At 39.6% G+C, this 18,472-nt stretch overlaps 1 protein-coding gene across 7 annotated transcripts in view; it reads left to right on the top strand.

Annotated features, from left to right (window-relative positions):
- The window catches only part of peli3 (pellino E3 ubiquitin protein ligase family member 3), a 50,781-nt gene that overhangs the window by 29,897 nt on the left and 2,412 nt on the right, over window positions 1-18,472 (top strand). For 6 of the 7 annotated variants that reach the window (XM_044341066.1, XM_044341060.1, XM_044341061.1 and 3 more), the window contains 5 exons: window positions 988-1,188; window positions 6,184-6,313; window positions 7,256-7,357; window positions 13,381-13,605; window positions 17,955-18,143. In XM_044341066.1, the coding sequence (XP_044197001.1) occupies window positions 988-1,188; window positions 6,184-6,313; window positions 7,256-7,357; window positions 13,381-13,605; window positions 17,955-18,143 (847 nt within the window). The remainder of the gene's footprint in view (window positions 1-987; window positions 1,189-6,183; window positions 6,314-7,255; window positions 7,358-13,380; window positions 13,606-17,954; window positions 18,144-18,472) is intronic. The other variant, XM_044341064.1, reaches the window with a different exon arrangement.

Genomic DNA, 18,472 nt, shown 5'->3' with positions numbered 1-18,472 from the left:
AAACTCAACTCACATTTACCTTTAAAACTGATTCGACATTATGTGGATTATGTCATCATGACTATATATTTCTTCAATATGGACTGATGCTGAAGTTTGTTTGTATGTCTTTTAAAACAATGTTTCATGCCCAGACTCAGTCTGTTCATATAAAGAGTGTTAATGGTTAAATTGCATATTTGTCAGATTTGGTATACACATTATGCTATAATTTCATCCATTTATCATGTCATATGTAGTCCTTTGCTATATACTGCAAGTTCTGTGATAACACTTCTGTCATACAACTACCTATGTTTGCATTTTGCAGATGCTTATATTTTGTAATGGACTTAAACTAATGCTGTGTTTTTCTACTTATAAGAGTGTTGAAATGGTCTAACCCATTTCCCCCATATCTACTTTTAAAGGAATACACCAAGTTTTTGACAGATTATCTGTTATGTCAACAATGCAATTAATACTTAATCCTTAAGTATTAATTGTGTAGTAATTAATTAAAGAATTCCTGACTAAGATATCTCCCACTTGGTGAACAGAACTACTGAAACGTCAACAAACTACCGGAAAAATGGCTGCAAAGCCAACAATACTGGCAGATACATTGAAATAAAATCTAATGTTGACTATAATTTAGTTGGTTCAGCTATTTAAAGCTTATTGTCCCTGGTTGATCTTGGACTCCATGCTACCACATTGGCATACATCTTGTTGAGACATACCTGTAGTCCTCATGCAACAATGTTCAGTCCAGTTACTTTGGAGGCTACATATTAGCATATAGCAGAGTGTTTGCTAAGTGTTAGCCAGTAGCTGTCAGATCTACAATGGATGGTAGTAGCAGTTACCAAAAACTTGGTGTACTCCTTTTAGTTATCATCCATTGTTTGATACCATGTTATTCTGTCACATATGAATGAATCTTCCTCATCAGTAACACCAGATTATCTGACACTTCTCTCTGAACCCCTATCCTCCCCTCCCCAGCAGCGAGCCCCAGTTGTGGCCGGTGGGCATGGTTTTGGAGGGTAGCTCAGAGGCGCTGTGTCCCCCCCCATCTCTGGAGCTGCGCCCGTCCTGCAACAAGAGCCAGCCCTCGCCTCCTCTGGGCTCAAGCTCACAACCCCACGACGGAGTCTTCCCCGAGGACAAGGAGCCCGTCAAATACGGCGAGCTCATCGTCTTAGGGTGAGATACTAAAGTGCCATATCTGCTGCTGTACATGGTTGTAATATGTCTGCCTTTGGCTATATGAGTTTGTGATATGGAGAGGACAGATGCATGTGTGAGTTCCTTGTGCCCAAGATCTGACCCAGGACCCAACCAGGGCCTGAGTAGGGCCTCAGAGTACTGCCATGAGTTTCAGGTCTTAAAACTATCCACTAAGAATCAACTAAACCTGGAAGCTATTGAGAATGATTTTGATGTTTGCATGTTTGCAAAGACTAGTATTTTGAACAGAAACTGGGCTTTGTATTTTCATTGGCTAAAGGCTGAGCCTATTGCCTGCAAAGTAATTATTGATTACAACCACCAATGATGCTCCTATTCCATGTAAATGCCTATTGCGTCTTAAAAGTGACCAGAGCAAAACCTGTGGTCTGGCTTTACAAATTACTGGCAGGACATGCAGACTAGAGACAAAGGCATCCACACATGCAGATCTGTGCAAGAGGTGTGGTACATATGAAAAGTGTGTAGTTCCAAAAATCAACTGATGCAAGTGCAGCTTACTCTTTAGAAGAAAAGAAATCAAAGTTAGACCACATAAATGTACATGACAACATCAATGTAAAGTACAAGGTTCCATTTAATACCACCTTTTAGCGGGAAAGTATGAACAGAGCATAAGATGATTGGCTCCAGAGTCAGAGGTTGCATGGTGTCAATGGCAAATAACATTTCACCTCAGCATCCTAAATCTGAAAGGATAAACACTCCCCTTTAAAAGGTGTCATGATGTCTTAGTTGTGATGTCTTTAAAGTTAATGTGAAGTGTACTGTGTTCCAGCTTCACATTAGCTTTCTGTTCTTGTACGAATTAAACAGAAAAGATACAGTGTGAGCTTTACTTTGGACAGAGCCAGGCTAGCTGTTTCCCCCTGCTTCCAGTCTATACTAAGCTAGGCTACCTATGTCCTGACACCAGCCAAAATTAAGTAAATAGCATATCTCCAAAAATGTTCAAGTATTTCTTTGAGTAATCTAGAACCCTGAGAAGTGACCAGCCACGTGAGATGCGGTTATTGCCAGTTTTGTGACTGACTAGTGCTAGCATGTTAGTGGTTAGCTTGCCAGCTTTAGTAATTCACCAACTATCCCTGTGAGTATAGTCACTCTGTCACCAAGACACTACCAAATATTGAGCGTCCACACTATTCCAGCATTTTCAAACCCCTAAAACTGACACTTTTGAAAACCCTGCTGACCCTATGTAGTTTGAAAACACCGGGATTGCGTTTTAGTCTGGACAGGCAGAGACGGAGACTTTTGAAAACAATGATGCAGGCCCAGTTCTACTATGATGCAAAAGCATGCATTGCACCCTCAGTTTAATATTTTGCACCCTCAGATAAAATTTGAATAATAAATGCCAAGCACAGCATGGTAGGTCTGGCGCGCGGACTGTGTGGGCGTCTTCATGTGCACCTGTTATTTTGGTTCATGTATGTGCAGCAGCACAGTGTACAAAAGGGCTGAGTGAAGGTGAATATAGATCAGCACATGTGGTGATTATTGAATATTCTCACAGCCAGTCACATCACTGCTCTCATAGCTCTGTAACAGTTGTGCCAATCACAGTCAAACGTAGGGTGGCCCTGAAGGTCAAAACACAACAACATTTCAGAAAATGCAATGACATTTCAGAAAACACAGCAATGTTCTTGTTTGAGATTGGACAGAACCCAAGTCAATCAAGATTGGTAAGTGATAGCCTACTATAGGAAGCAAACTCCAACGGATGCACTGACTAGCCATGAATGTATAGTGATGTGCTACTGGGCCTTTGTCTTAATTGAAAAAGCAAGAGAACCTGGCAAGTTGGTGTAAACCAGGGGTTCCCCAGTCCACAGACCAGAACATTTAGTACCAGACTGTGAGGGGACCATGTGATTCAGTAAAAAGTCTGGATAATAATTATTTAAGTTTGCAGGCTATTATAGGCTATTTTGGGGGTAAATACCTCAAACTTGGCACAGTCTGTGCTGCATTTTCCTCATCACTCCCTGTCATGCCATTGCCAACCTCTCTCTCTCTCCCTCTCTCTCTCTCTCTCTCTCTCTGGTGCACGTTGTCTCACTATCTCTCGCATCAAGGCGTATTGGCCCCTGCTGGCAGGATTTCTCTATTTGTCCTGCTGGCGAGACAAGATACTCATGTGGACGGAGATCATTTTCGTTTTTCTGGTTTTTGTCATTTTTCTCATTTTGTTTTTTTTTTCCTTTAGACCCAGTTGCCCTCACACTTTCAAACACTTTCACCTCACTCTGTCAAACAAACTGGGGATTTGTGAGGTGAATGGAACTGTATTTCATGTTAAGTGTGCTACAGAAGACTTATTTATGCCAATTAGTTTCAGTGAAAGAGTTCATTTGACTCCACACAAAGATGTCACACACTGAGCCACAGGGAGACACAGGTAAATTTAAACCTTAACATATATCAGTAACTAAGTACATTTACTCAACTGCTGTACAATTTTGAGATACTTGAGTATTTCCATTTGATGCTACTTTAAACTTTTACTCCACTACATTTATTTGACAGCTCTAAATTCTCACATGGTTTCATTGCAATAAATGTTCAAATGATCAAATATTTCACCAAAAATCAAAGATTAGAGAGGCCCGACTCCTAGGTTGAGAACCACTGGACTGAACTAGCTAACTGTATACAGGGTAGTTGAAACTAGCTCCACCTCCAGCAGGTACAACAGTAACATGCTGCTCTAACACTGATGCTTCAGTATTAATAATCTAATGATGTCATATATAATAATATATCAGTCAGAGGGACCAAACCACTACTTTTACTGCAATACTTTAACTACATCAAGCTGATAATACTTTTACTTAAGTTTGATTTTTCATACAGGACTTTTACTTGTAAGTTTTACATTGCTGCATTGTTTCTTTTAAAGGATTTGAATAGGTCTTCCACCTCTGGAAACCATAACAACAGAGAGACAGCAGAGACAGACATGTTATAGTTTGTATATATAAGTGTGGGAGAAGCATATCCCTCCCATATGGTATGGTGCTATTCCCAGGATAGAGACACAGACATATGCTTCCACTCCTCGACCTATTGATCCATGCACTAATGGATGATGAGAATGGCTTGGTTCCCTGTCAATGTGATTACAGGGAGAGGGGGATTACCTGCCACCGACATTTTACAACATCCATCCAATCATGGCTTCTCTGTGGGCAGCAGAACATGACTGGAGTGAGTGTTGTTCGTTATACATTATAAACATGGCTGCTAATACGGGATAACACCCAATCTGTGATAAATCCATGGAATTGGCAAAGGATATTTTATTTCTACAAGGTGAGGTTATTGGGGGATTATTTTCTTACCTATAGTGTATAAATTTGACTTCAGTGTGTATGGCTTATCCTTTTTGTTATCACATTATTTGATTTGATTTGACTTGTACTGAACCTTTACATGATCTGTGTTCAGAATCACTCCGTAGTTTATTTCATAGTTTGAGAAGTAAATAGAGATTTTGGACACTTATGAATCGTCTACATGATTTTTCAACATCACTGACAGGTGTAGTGTTGAATAACAGCATTTCATTTTTATCAAAGGATAAGCATTGCATTGTGTGAGTTTTAGCTAAAAAGTAGTGTACATGCTGTTCATACCACATTTTTGAGACCATTATATAGTGCAAGAATTTTACATTTAGAATTAAGACCATTATATAAAATGGTTAAAAGTATATAAAGAACACTAGGTTGCAAATAGGAAGTTCCAGATCAGCAGCAGTTGTCAGACCTAAAGCCATTTTATAAACAATAAGATCTAAATTCTCTACACAATAATACTACTAATACATATGATGTGTCTTAGTATACTGTTTTTGCAGTAAGTAGTTTTTACAAAAAATCTACATACATAAAAGTTTTTTACTAACAGAAAATGATACAGTATGTACAGTCATACATGTGAGGTTAGGATGTCAGTACCACTTAAACCCCACTAATGGACAAACTATTTTTCTCTTTTGTTCTTTTGTTTTCTGGGGTGATCACAAAGCTGGTTTGCAGCTATCGTCAATATGTTGGGTTTTTTTCCAGCTTTGCGCAGCTCCTCTTTTTTTAAATCTTTTTTTGTGTGTGCATTGCATTGTGGGAGAATAGTTTGGATCTATGGAGCATATTTTTTTCCCCAGAATTCAATTAAAAAGGAAGGCTGAAAATTAAAAGAGAAAAAGGCAAATTAATTATTATTATATTATTACTTGGGATAATAAGCCCATGATTAAAAAGAAAAAGGAAACTGAGAAAGTGGTTATTGTGAAATGGCCAACTGAAAAGTCAACTTTAAAAACCAAAAAAAAGAAAAACTTAAATGGAAATACTCATATTATTGTTTTGTTTTTTCCATTTCATAATAACCATAATAATAACCAATAGTCATTTCAATATTCAATTTCTTTTTTCTGCTTCCTTCCTCTTTTTAACATTTAATTATGGGCTGATTATCCTGCTTAATAATTCATTTGCCAATTTATCTTTTAATTTTCAATTTTTTTTTATTTTGGGTAAAATCCTCCTCCTTACAGATGATGTCAGCCATTGTCCAGTCACAGTAATGAAAAGTGGACAATGAAACAAAAGTAAACAGTTTCATTCATACAAGTCAGCATATGAATACTATTTGAATCACTCAGAAACCTGGCTATATGTTGGTGGCTCACACATGGAGCAACCAACTCCACAGTATCATCTTATGTGTCTGGTTTGCTTTAAATAAACAGAGGAGGTCAGTCTTCATCAATAGAAATACTAAGAAAACACACAATTCTGCTGGACTGAGCGATCTCTTGGAGATGTTGTGCAGAAACACCACAGCAAGGAGCGCTTAGCACTATATATAGACAGAATTTCAAAAATAAAACAGGAAATGTAATGAATGTCAATTTCAACCCAGTTTCATGTTTCGCAGGCACAATGGGTCGCTGGCCAATGGGGACAAGGGTCGCAGAAGAAGTCGCCTGGCTCTTTATAAGAGACCCAAAGCCAACGGGGTCAAGCCTGATGTTATCCACAATGTCTCAACTCCTCTGGTGTCAAAGGTGAGAGGTCACAACACATTCATTTCACATCTCCAAAAGAAAAATATGTTAATAAAAAGACTTATATCATATAGGGGCACTACTTAAAATAGTTGTCATTAACTGGTGTCGGCCAAAGGGAGTGTTACAGTAAAAGAATTGTACTAATTAATCTATTTAAATTTTATGTGTTTATGTGGTAATTCTATGGTAACCCAATGCTGCTTAATTAATGTGAAGGAAACAAACAAACTCTGTTTTTTTTTGTTTTTTTTGGAAATGGCTGAAGATATTTAAATTACGATTAAATACCAGTTATTGACAGATTATATTTCAGCACTAATTCCATCAGTACTGCAATAGAATCATGTCAGTTAAACACTATGCCGCACTCAATTTTACTTTGCTAATAGAAATACTGTTTTCATTCACTAATAATTTCCATTCTGTTAAGCTACCATCAATGAAACTTGAACATTTTCTGTACATACAGCGAGGTCTACATATAAGGTCCTCCAGCTTCTCAAGGATCATAATTCATGTCTTCCTTGTAGGCTTTTAATGTGAAACATCTTCAGCAAGTGTTTCATTGACAGTAGCTTAACACCGCTCAAAAAAATGGCAAAGTAGAAGCATCTTGAAATAATTAGTGAATAAAAAAAGAGAAACTCACAGCAACAGATTGTTGTGTATGAGTTGACTCAGTTGTTGTACTGGTTGAAATATATAATGTATGTATATATTTTACATATATTGTATTTATATTATGTATTAAAGCTTCCATAATGTTAGAAAAAAACATTAGATGATCTCACCACATTATAACAGTGTGACAGCAATCTTTAAATCAGAGCCGGGGTTGATCCTCTAGAAGAGGAAATGTCCTCTGGGTAGATTTACCTGGAGGCCAGACCTTCAGCTCTCCTTGTCATGTGACCTGGATAATGTCTTTTCCATTGGCAGGCACTCAGCAACAAAAGCCAGCACAGCATCTCCTACACACTGTCACGGAGCCACTCTGTCATTGTGGAGTACACCCATGACACCAACACAGACATGTTTCAGGTCAGTGTCTGCACACATACCACACACACACACACACACACACAGGTATGATGCCAACACAACATTTTAGCTATGACCTGATCCAGAGCTATCTTTTATTTTTATTTTCACTGGTGTATAATTATGCTTCATCATATTTTAATATGAAAACTCCCTGTTTTCTGGTCTCCCATTTTTCATGTTGTCACTGGTGTTGGCTGTTAATGCAAACTCAGCACTTCACAATAAAGGCATAGTTCAACATGTTCCGATTCCTTTATTTCCAAGAGCATGATGAGAAGGTCAATATATAAGTTACTTAAGAGATAGTTAAGAGATCTGGGATCACATTTTTGCTGCAGACTCTGACTTGCAGAGAGCATGTTAAATGGATATCAACAAAAAAAATTCATTATAGCTGTACGGAATTCACTTTTAATTCCAACTGAAATGAAATTGCTTTTTTTGTGGGCGGCTGTGACTCAGGAGGTAGAGCAGGTCGTCCACTAATTGGAAGATCGGCGGTTCGATTCCCGGCTCCTCCAGCCCAGATGCCAATGTGTCCTTGGGCAAGATACTTAACCCCAAAATTGCTCCTTATGGCTGTGCCATCACTGTATGAATGTGTGTGAATAGTTAATTTCCTCTGATGGGCAGGTTGGGACCTTGCATGCTAGCCCCTGTACCCATTCAGTGTATGAATGGGTGAACGTGATTTGTTGTGTAAAACCGCTTTGAGTGGTCGGAAGACTAGAAAGGCGCTATACAAGTACAGTCCATTTACCATTTTGTCTGCTACAGCACACATATATCCAAAAGGGAGAAATCTATATATTATGTGTTTTGGTTTCCCCCTAATTTTGCATTAATTTGAGAGATTAAAATTAGGTATCGGTCTATGTAGACGGCAACCTTGTTTCTATACAGCCAATCAAATCTTTGCATAAATCAGTAATGTCAGTGTTCTATCATAGGTAGAGCAGACGGTCACACTGAGCCTGATAGCATCCTGCTACACAACACAAGAGCCACAGACTCTGAACAGCAACCCACATTAGTTTCCTGCTAAAGTCCCCCTCCTATCTAACTTACAAACATGAACACACATCTTGTCCTGCACCTTAGGTTGTGGAATGAGCCACCAAACAAACATTCACTTGGGAAAAGTGTCAGTTATCGGGCTAGGTGGATAATTAGCTGAAAATGTGTCTGCAAATGTCACTTAGGTTCAGTTAGATGCTGGTGTAGCAGTTGCTCTTCAGTACCACTGCTAACAGTACTCTGTCTGTCCATGACTTGTAGCTATAGCAGTTTGTTTACTCTGTCTCTGTTCTGAATGGTGTAACACCGGTAGCCTGCCAGTGGCTATCAATCAAACACAGATACCGGCACGCCCCTCCAGCCGACTGAGATAGACATTTCTGATATTTTCCCAAAGACTGTTTTTCTTCCTTTTAATAATGCAAAACTATTAAGAATACATTTCTAAAACCAGTTGTCATTTCTGACTCCAAAATGAGATGACTAAATGTGATTTCAGTGGACTTTAATTAGCTACAGCTGATGTTATTCATTTTAACTGATGAACGTGATGGTCAGCACTGGCTGAATATGAGAAGCCTGCTAATATTACCTGAATGTTTTGTACAGTGCTACTAAAAAAGATGGAGGGGAGAGAGAGAGATTCTCAATAAGAGATTTGCTGGCATAAGAGCTTAGCAAATGTGGGTGTTTTGCCAAATGGGAACTGAATCCAAAACAGAACCAGCTGTCAGATACCAACTCTACTCAAAACGACTTTACAACATATTAATGACTAAACCAAAAGTCTTTGTATGAGAAAATATACACCAAAATATGCATACATGTATTCTGCATCAGGAATTGGAGGTGTATTTTGTTGGGTTTTGGATGTAGTGTCCAGCCAGCATATCATGGGCCAGGAACTACCATGGGACCCTCTGCACACAACTATTTCCCAACCAAAAACAGACCAAACCTAATAGTCACTGGAGGGGAGAAATTGACACTAACATATCTGTATTTCAAAGATATGCACACATCAGCTCCATTTTACTTGATCATTTCATTTTTCTCTGTATGTTGGCTTTCTGTGGTCCAATTGGGACCATTCTTGGAAACCCACAGTCCGACCAATGTTTAGAGGTGTGAGGGAAGGAACTTTAAGGCATGAGGAGTCACAGGTGGATTTTCAAAAAAGGAGGTTTTATTATCCCCAAAGATAAAATCTGCGTACAAATATGAAACAAAAAAATTGAACTGAACATAATTGAATAGCACACAATGAAATAGAGTGTTTATCAGGAATCTAATTAGACTTTAGCTAATTCAACCGTACAAACTTCTAATGGATTTTCACTTGGCTGTATGCTGCAAGGTATAATGCTGCCCCCCGCTGTCAGTAATCTGCTGCGTTTATTTCAAATTTTTACAAACCAGTGGAGTGTTACTATCTTACTAACACCTGCTCTTCCAATGAGGTGGGAATTCTTTTCAGAAGAAAACAAAGTCAGTAAAGCAAAGTAGTCCTAAATCTGTCAGAACTCTCTGTTATGACTTGTTGGACTGTTTCCAAATTGCCACAATGGCAAAGCCCATCTAGGTGTTTGCCTATTATTTTAATGCAACTGGCCAGACCACAATGAGTCTTAACCTTAGTAGTACATCATCCCTTCTCACAGCTACACTTTGCCTTTTAACATTTGCCTGCAAGGAAAAAAGTACCTATCCTTGTTCTCTTCTCTCCACTCTTTCTGCCACTGTGTATCTGATATTTTCTTACAAATGCTAAAAATCTCAGGTTTCGTTAACAACACCTTAAACTTACCCATCTTATTGTTGTTCTTCTATGGATTTAGGCATCTCAGCTGCTTCTGTCTCTTCATGTAATCCCAGACTGACTCCATGATGTTGAGATCAGGGCTCTGTTGGGGGCCAGACCATCTGTTGCAGGACTCCGTGTTCTTCTTGTTGCTAAAGATAGTTTTTTAGGACTCTGGCTGGATGTTAAGGCTCATTGTCATGCTGCAGAATAAATTTGGGACAATAAACATCTAAAGTACCTAAAACCTTTGCACAGTACTGTATATAATGGCTGATCAGAGCCTTCTTGAAACAAAGGGATAACACAAAGACAAACACAAATCGCTAAAGTACAATTACAACAAAACAGGACTATTTGTCAAGCAGTTGTAATATTTCAAGAATTAACCACAAGAAAAGTGGTTTTGGGGGCTGCATCTTTTGTTCATGCCTGACAACCTGTCCCTCCAGCAGCAGCACCCTCAGCACTGGTAACTCAACCACCTAAGCATAAATTAGATGTCTTGCAAATTTTAATATATAGACAAACAGCAATTGAACCTCTCAGCCCTGTAGAGTCAGTGAGAAGAATACGGCATTTGCCTCTAAGTGAGTGCAGAAGTCATTTGTTTGCAAATTTGTCAGGCTTCTCCAGACTGCAGCGTCATGAGAGAGCAGTGGAATAAGCAAGAGGAAGCACAAGAAAGAGAGTATCAGCCAGAGAGAGGGAAGACAAAAGACTGAGGAGATAAAATATACAAGAGGAGATGAGTCAGACCTGTCTGCTCTCAGCAGCTCACAGTAGTTTTCCAACCACCTTCTCTCATCGTCACGCAGATCCATACAAAGCTGTGACTCCTGCAGACAGATCTACAGGGCTCTGCTCCAAACTATCCATGACTGTCTACCTCACCTCCCCGTGTCTACTGTGTTAAAGGCTCACTCCTTCCACATGCTTACTCCGCTACCTCTAGTGGTATCTAGCCATGCAGATCATTTTGGTTTTATGTGTCCAGGTTTTGAGATATCCATCTCTGAGTTTTCTGTCTCCACCATAATTCAATTCAACAACTCTTTCTGGAAACAGATAATCCACAGAACACACTGTCAGCAGTTTTAATGGGGATTCTTCTTTAGGTAGAGGGTAAAAGAAACCAATCAAAGAATCAATTCATTGACTGTGCTGTTCTATGTTTTCATATTATATGTCAAAGTCTGTTTTCCTTCCCTTAAACTGAACCCAACCTTGCCCTAACCACAATCAGTTATCTCTGTAAATAATAAACATACTAAACATAGAACCTCACCCTAGCCCCATGTGGGACTGTTCCACTCACCATGTGGGAGACGATCCTGGAATGTTCCATAGAAAAGTTCAGAGAAGTAGAAGTGTGCCAGATGTACGCTTGCCAAACCAACCAGTTAGTCTTCATCATTTAAGACTTTTCTCTTGTAAAACCAAAAGACACTGTTTGAAAACACTTCTCACCTTTGTGTTGCCTGTCCAAGTAAGTTTTTGAGTGCAGCGTCTTCTTTGCCTTATTCGAGTGTGCCAAGTCGTAAGGTGCTCAATACTGCCCCCTGAACCTGCAGGGCGGAAAACACCCAGCAGTACTGGTGAGAACTAGTGAGAGTAGCGGGTGTTTTTCCAACCACAAGAGGAAACGATGAGCCCATTCCATTTGAAAACAAAGATGAAATTTATACTTTATCAGAAGTATTTTCAAACAGTATGTTTTGGTTTTTCAAGAGAAAATAAGACTTTAAGAATGAGGACTAACTGTTTGGTTTGGCAAATGTACATCTGGTTTTCCCTGTGGGAAAACTGCCCAAAAGCCCAAAAGTATTTTTACTTTCACAATCAAATAAAAAGTGGCCCAATTAGATAGAAAACCGCTCTGACAGCACTGTGACAATGACACTTGCAGGCACCAGTAATGGTAAAAATCGAATGATTTGGTCAGCAACGATGAGTCAATGACGATGAGTCAGTGACGATGAGTCAGAAAGTGTTAAAGGTTTGTTCATACATGTACTAAACACTTTTAGAAAGCAGCTCCAGGGCAAAAATATTACAGCAAGTCCACATCAAGCCAGGTAAATTTGTAAATATTTATCTATTTCAGCCTTCTGCCCAGACTGAAACAGCATTTTCTTGCCCAAAAACACATCTTTTCCAAATTGGCCTCCAGTCTGTGTAAATCTTAAAACGCTGGCTTGGTGATTCAGTGTGTACGGGGAAAACTGAGCTTTTGCTAAACAATGACATAAGCCGCCCAGAGAGGGTCAGTGTTGTGTGCCAGCGAAGTTAAGGAGACAACCTTTAGTTGCCTCTAACATTCTGCGTGGTTTATCACGTCCATATGGCCAAACACACAGCAGAGCTGTTGTTATCAACCTGGATTTATGTTGATTTTGTCAGATTTCGTCACCATAATAAAATAATGATTTTATCACCACAGAGCAGCAGCTTGGGAATGACTGCTGGTTAACATGTAGAGTTTAAATCACTATTTCATACTCTGTTATCTGACAACAGAAACAGAAAAATATGTAAATGAGAACTATATTATATTGTTATTATAACTATATTGAGACTTTGGCTGCATTGAAACACAGCATAAGTGATCACAGAGAGCAGTAACCAGCTGTCTGCAGCTTTCCAGTCACAGTCAGCTGTGTGGCAGAAAAATTAAGACAATTTTCTGTTTTGTTATCTTTTCTGTAATCTATTCACCAGATGTTGGCTGTGATGCAGTTTTGTTGTTTGCTGAACTGAAAAGAGAACGAAGAAGAGATTCAGCTGTTTAATGTGTCTTCAGAAACAAAACAAAAAATGTTTTTAAAATTTAGATGGCTTAATGTGTGATCAATGTGTGTAATAACAAATGTAATGTAGACAGTCTCAGAGACAGATATGTCAAAACCTGTGCATGAAGAGATAACACTAGAGGGAAATACTGTTATTTCTGTTGTAATTTGGGTGAACCACCCCTTTAAGTGTGACCTGATGGAACATTCCACACTGTTGATGTATCTACCAGAGGATTCTTCAAAGGCAGACTACGTGGTTGGAACTCTTGGCTGATTCTCTGATATACTGTGCTACATCTCATTATACAAAAACCTTTCTATCCACACATCCCTGACATGATATGATTGATTGTACTTGTGTACTGTTTCTTTTTTATGATATCAGCCTTCTCTCTTGGTTGTCTCAGATTGGCCGGTCCACAGAGAGCATGATCGACTTCGTGGTGACGGACACAGCGGGCAGCAGCAGTGGTCAGGGCGGGGGTGCGGCGGGGGAAGGTGGCGGTGGAGGCCAGTCGGCCCAGAGTACCATCTCCCGCTACGCCTGCCGCATCATGTGTGAGCGCAGTGCTCCCTACACCGCCCGCATCTATGCTGCCGGCTTCGACTCCTCCAAGAACATCTTCCTGGGGGTGAGTGTTCTCTCCTGTGGGCGCCTCCAGACTACTCCTGGTAAACTACCCAGGGACTGGTAACCATAGCAACTATAGCACAGCAGGGACATGGTTAGGCCACCCACGGGTGACATCATAGCTGTGAGGATGGGTGTCGGTGCATGTGACCTGGCTTGAGGGAGCAATGTTCTCCGTGTGTGTGTGTGTGTGTGTGTGTAATGGAAGTGCTCTGGTCCTTATGTGCTGCCTCTGGTTGTATCTTCATGTCTGGTTACATACATACTCTGAGATCATGTACATATGATAACATGTAATATGTCAGCATGTGTTTAAACACTGTATATATGCTGTGTTATAGATTAAATGGACTTTGGTGCTTTAAATGTGGGTCCTTGGCCATATTCCTATCATTAATAATAAGAATTTAGTCACCAAGTTAACACAGTGTCATCACTACAACAAAGTCTGACGGGTTAAGAAACACGATCAGTCACCTGATATACATGAACCACAATTTTCTACAGACAAATGACTAAGAAATTACTAATTTACCACACATTTCTTGTTCTTTCAGACCTCTTTTAGTGATGTCACTGTGTTCCCAGATGTTGGTAATAAACTCATGAGTACAATGTTATCATAAGTGATAGAAATGATGGCCAAAACTACAAAAATAAGATCCAAGTTCTAGTAATCCAGAAGTAGCCTTTAATAGAGAGGAGCACACTGCCTGTGTTCATTACAGCCATACAGTCATGCACCATCCGGCCAGCTTAGCAGTCCTCATCTGGACACACTGTGTCTCACTGTATCTCCACATCACTGGTTATGGCTGTTTGGAGCTTTGCCCAGCGTCACAGAGTTTAGCTAACAGCAGCCACAAGCTAAAAAACAAAAAATATTACACATGTACAAATACATATACATGTTTAAAGCATTGAAATGATACTTAGTTGCCCTTCTGTGTAACCTTAACATGTTACTGTCAAGGTAACCCTAACCCTATCTACCCATTGCAATACTGAGAAGACTCTTCTTTGTTAATAAAAAACATGTTTGTTTCAATTTAAAGGTGCAGTGTGTAGAATTTAGTGGTATCTTGCAGAACAGACTTGGCAGAAATGGAATTTAATATTCATAAGTATGTTTTAATTAGTGTATAATTACCTGAAAATAAGAATAATTGTGTTTTTCGTTACCTTAGAATGAGCCCTTTCTATCTACATAGAGAGCGGGTCCCCTTCCACAGAGCCAGCCATGTTGTACCGCCATATTTCTACAGTAGCCCAGAATGGACAAACCAAACACTGGCTCTAGAGAGGGCCTATTGCGTCTTTCGTGAGTTGCACAGCCACCGTAGGTTCTCCTACACGCTTGGAAGGGGGGGGGGGGGGAGTTGCAATCTACAATCTCACCACTAGATGCCACTAAATCCTGCACACTGGTACTTTAAGTAATTAGATATAATAAAAGTACATATATTTTATGATGTGAAAGCTTAAAAACCAGAGCAGAAGCTTCTGGAATGGGGCGGACTAAACATGACATCTAGGTGCACAAAGCCATGCAAACCAATAATAGCCCTTTCTCATGACAGCATGACTTCATCCCATGCAAGATTCATCAAGACCCCCGACAACTAGGCCAGCAGTCAGAGAGATAACGTCAGCAACCAGTGCTCAGCACACACACACACACACACACACACTCACATTCACACACATGCACACACACCACTGAGGCTTGTATAACTCCCCCAGCCATCAAGACTACATTAATACTCATATATAGAACAAATTTTGTCCTTTTATTAAAAGTCAGGACTGAATCAGGCTCTGTGGTTCACCTCTGAACTGCATGAAGGATGTGATGCAGATTAGATGTTTGAGATATACGTTTGTGGAATTGATAAATAATTCATGATTGTGTATGGGAAGACCTTGACCTGAATTGTTTTTAATGAGACATTTGGTCTGATTCCACACAATTATTCATGAATATTTCAATTTAATAAAAACGTATGCATTTCCAAGTGAAGCATTACACATCCTCATAGATATTTAAAGCCTTTATGTATAGAACTTTAATGTGATTTATGTTTTGGTTGAAGTAGCAAATGAGACAATCCTAGTGGAATTTGCTATAGTCTGTGTGTTGCATCTGTCTTCCCGGGTTGAATGGGTGGGGGGTAGCAGCGTACCCTGCAACAGTGCAGTCTTTGATACTAGCATTGGGGGGCGCCAAAGTCAAAGAGCTTTAAGTATTTAGGTAAGCTTACCTATATTTTTTAGCAGAAGTGTTAAGTTTGCCTGTTTGCTAACATGCGATCTGAAAAGCTATGGTTCTTTGGCCTCACCCACTGACGCTTAAATGATTATTCCAGATTATTACAATTTAGGTCTTATTTTTCTATTGTAATCTCTATTGTATCCACCAAGTTCATTGCTGAGATCTAGTAACATGGCGACATCACAAAAAAACTCTGATAGGGCAAAAAAGAGAGAGATGAGTAAGTCTGTCAGTGCAAAAAAGGTTAGGAACCCCTGAGCTAAACTACCTACTTCACCAAAAGTGATGTTGGTGATTACTGTCAAATAATTTTGGCTAACCTGGGGGTTTGTTTACATGTCCAATCATCTGATTGCTTGTGTTCTGTTGCCCCAGTAGACTTTATTGCACTGATGTCACTATGTTCACAGATCTCAGCTAGTAATATATGGTGCGATTTGGGAAAAAATTGGGAGGGGGGTGTTAAAGAAACGTTTTATTCATGAAAATAAATCAGAACCACAGTGGGCCTATACAGACAATGGAGCCTATTAGGCTATTTCTTGCAGCTCTTACAGTAACATTTATAAAATGATTATTAACTTAAATAAAACAATTATGAAACTTGAACTGGACCACTGCATTTGCAGGAATATTTTAATCCTTTTTTTTTTTTTTTAATTAATTCATTAAGTAGTTTGATATTTTCACTCTCAACAATGTGATGTCAAGTTCATGTCTTGTCCCTTCCTCATGCAGACACATAGGAGATGTGATCATATACAACAAAACAAAGGATTAAATACTAATTTAACATGCCAGAATTAAATCCCCCAATGCTACTTTCAGTACTGTGTTTAGCACCACTCGGCCAGACATGACAATACACTTAATGTCATTCTTGCAAGTCACTGTTTAATTCAGCTCTATACGCAGCAAGCAACAAATAATCGCAACATGCAATAGCACAACGTGCTGTCATCATAAAAATAAATAAGCTACAGTATATACCTACTTGTCAGACTAAGAAATCAGTCTGCTTTGATGATGGACTTCTGTCTTCTTTTTCTGCTTTCCTGTGGAGGGGTCATCAGTGGCGTGTCGCCCCTCTTTTACCCACATCTCTGCAAATCTGCGAGCAGGGAAGGAGACAACCCCTGGTCTATTTACTGCGTCATCACGTAGCCTAGACGCCGTGTCATCTCTATTGTCACACAAGTGCTAACAATGAAAGTCCATTTCTGTTTGCACTAATGTCTGTTCTCAGGTTGCAGCACATTTTTTAGATTTTTTTTTTTAATAGGCTATTTTTATTTTAGATATTTTATATGGTCTATGAGTGAAGCAGCATAAATCACTGCGGGGGATAAAGTTTTGTTCCCACTGAGGATAAAAATAGTTCAGCAGATGCAGGGATATATAGACCAGAGGGTGGAAATCCCCACCATCCCCCCCAGCAAATCTCTCCCTGTGGATATTAATATGAAGTACAATATTACTAATGCCAATCGATGTAACAGCTGAAACTATAAAAATAAATCTTCGGAAACAATATTGGATGGATAATCTAAGCACAAAGGTCCACTTACTAACATCAGAGCTTTCAATCGCATCTCACGGTCTTCATTCAGCCAACCCGAGTTGCAATGAACAGGAACTATCCTTTAACTTACCAGTGAAAATATTTGTTCCTCTAAATAAATGTTTCCAGAGCTAAATGTTTATCCTGCATTTTACACTGTCTTGGCCCTTCAAAAGCTTTTAGCTACATACACCAGAAATTTGCTGTTTCATTCCATGAGAGCTAATTTGTGTTCATAATACATCCTTTCTTTCTCTCAGGGAATTTATTCTTAGGTGTGGGTGCATCTCTGTGCATTAGTCAGTACAGTAGTCATTCTGTACTGAGCTAAATATAGCAGCAGAGAAAAGCAACGTTGGCTGTTTTTCTAGCCAGCCACCTCTAACATCCACCTCCACTAGCATCCCTTTGTGCCTCCCCATCATTCTCATAACCTTTACGTCTGCCTGCTCTGTGTGTGTGTGTGTGTGTGTGTATGTGTATGTGTGTGGGGGGGGGGGGGGGGGGGTTCTCTCAGGAACGAGCTGCCAAATGGAGGACGTCGGATGGCTTGATGGACGGCCTGACTACCAATGGGGTGCTGGTGATGCATCCGGCGGGGGAGTTTGTGTCTGAGCCAGCTCCAGGCGTCTGGAGGGAAATCTCAGTTTGTGGCAACGTCTTCGCCCTGAGGGAGACCCGCTCAGCCCAGCAGAGGGGGAAATTGGTAAGATGAAGGGGGATGTTGGGAAAATGAGTCCTAAATTCACTTCACAAGGGTTGAAGTTACTGACCTTGATTTGACCCAAGAACATGAAACTGCAGGGTTTTCTGTCGAAACTGGATCATTATAGCAACACAGTAAGAAGATGAAGTGTATGAACAAAGAACTGTGTTACATCAGTATGAGGTCATGCAGAACATGCTCAGGATAAAAGAAGATTTGAAGTTCAATGCTTTATTGTTATTTCAACATAGTTTGTTCCAGATTCAAGAACTCCACAATCATGTTTAACTAGCTGAACCTTAAATATAACAGTTTGTCTGTTTCGTGTC

The sequence above is a fragment of the Thunnus albacares genome, chromosome 22 (assembly GCF_914725855.1).
Source record: "Thunnus albacares chromosome 22, fThuAlb1.1, whole genome shotgun sequence".
NCBI lineage: Eukaryota > Metazoa > Chordata > Actinopteri > Scombriformes > Scombridae > Thunnus > Thunnus albacares.
Note: the sequence above shows the minus strand (reverse complement) of the source record. Positions and strands in the feature narration are given on the sequence as shown.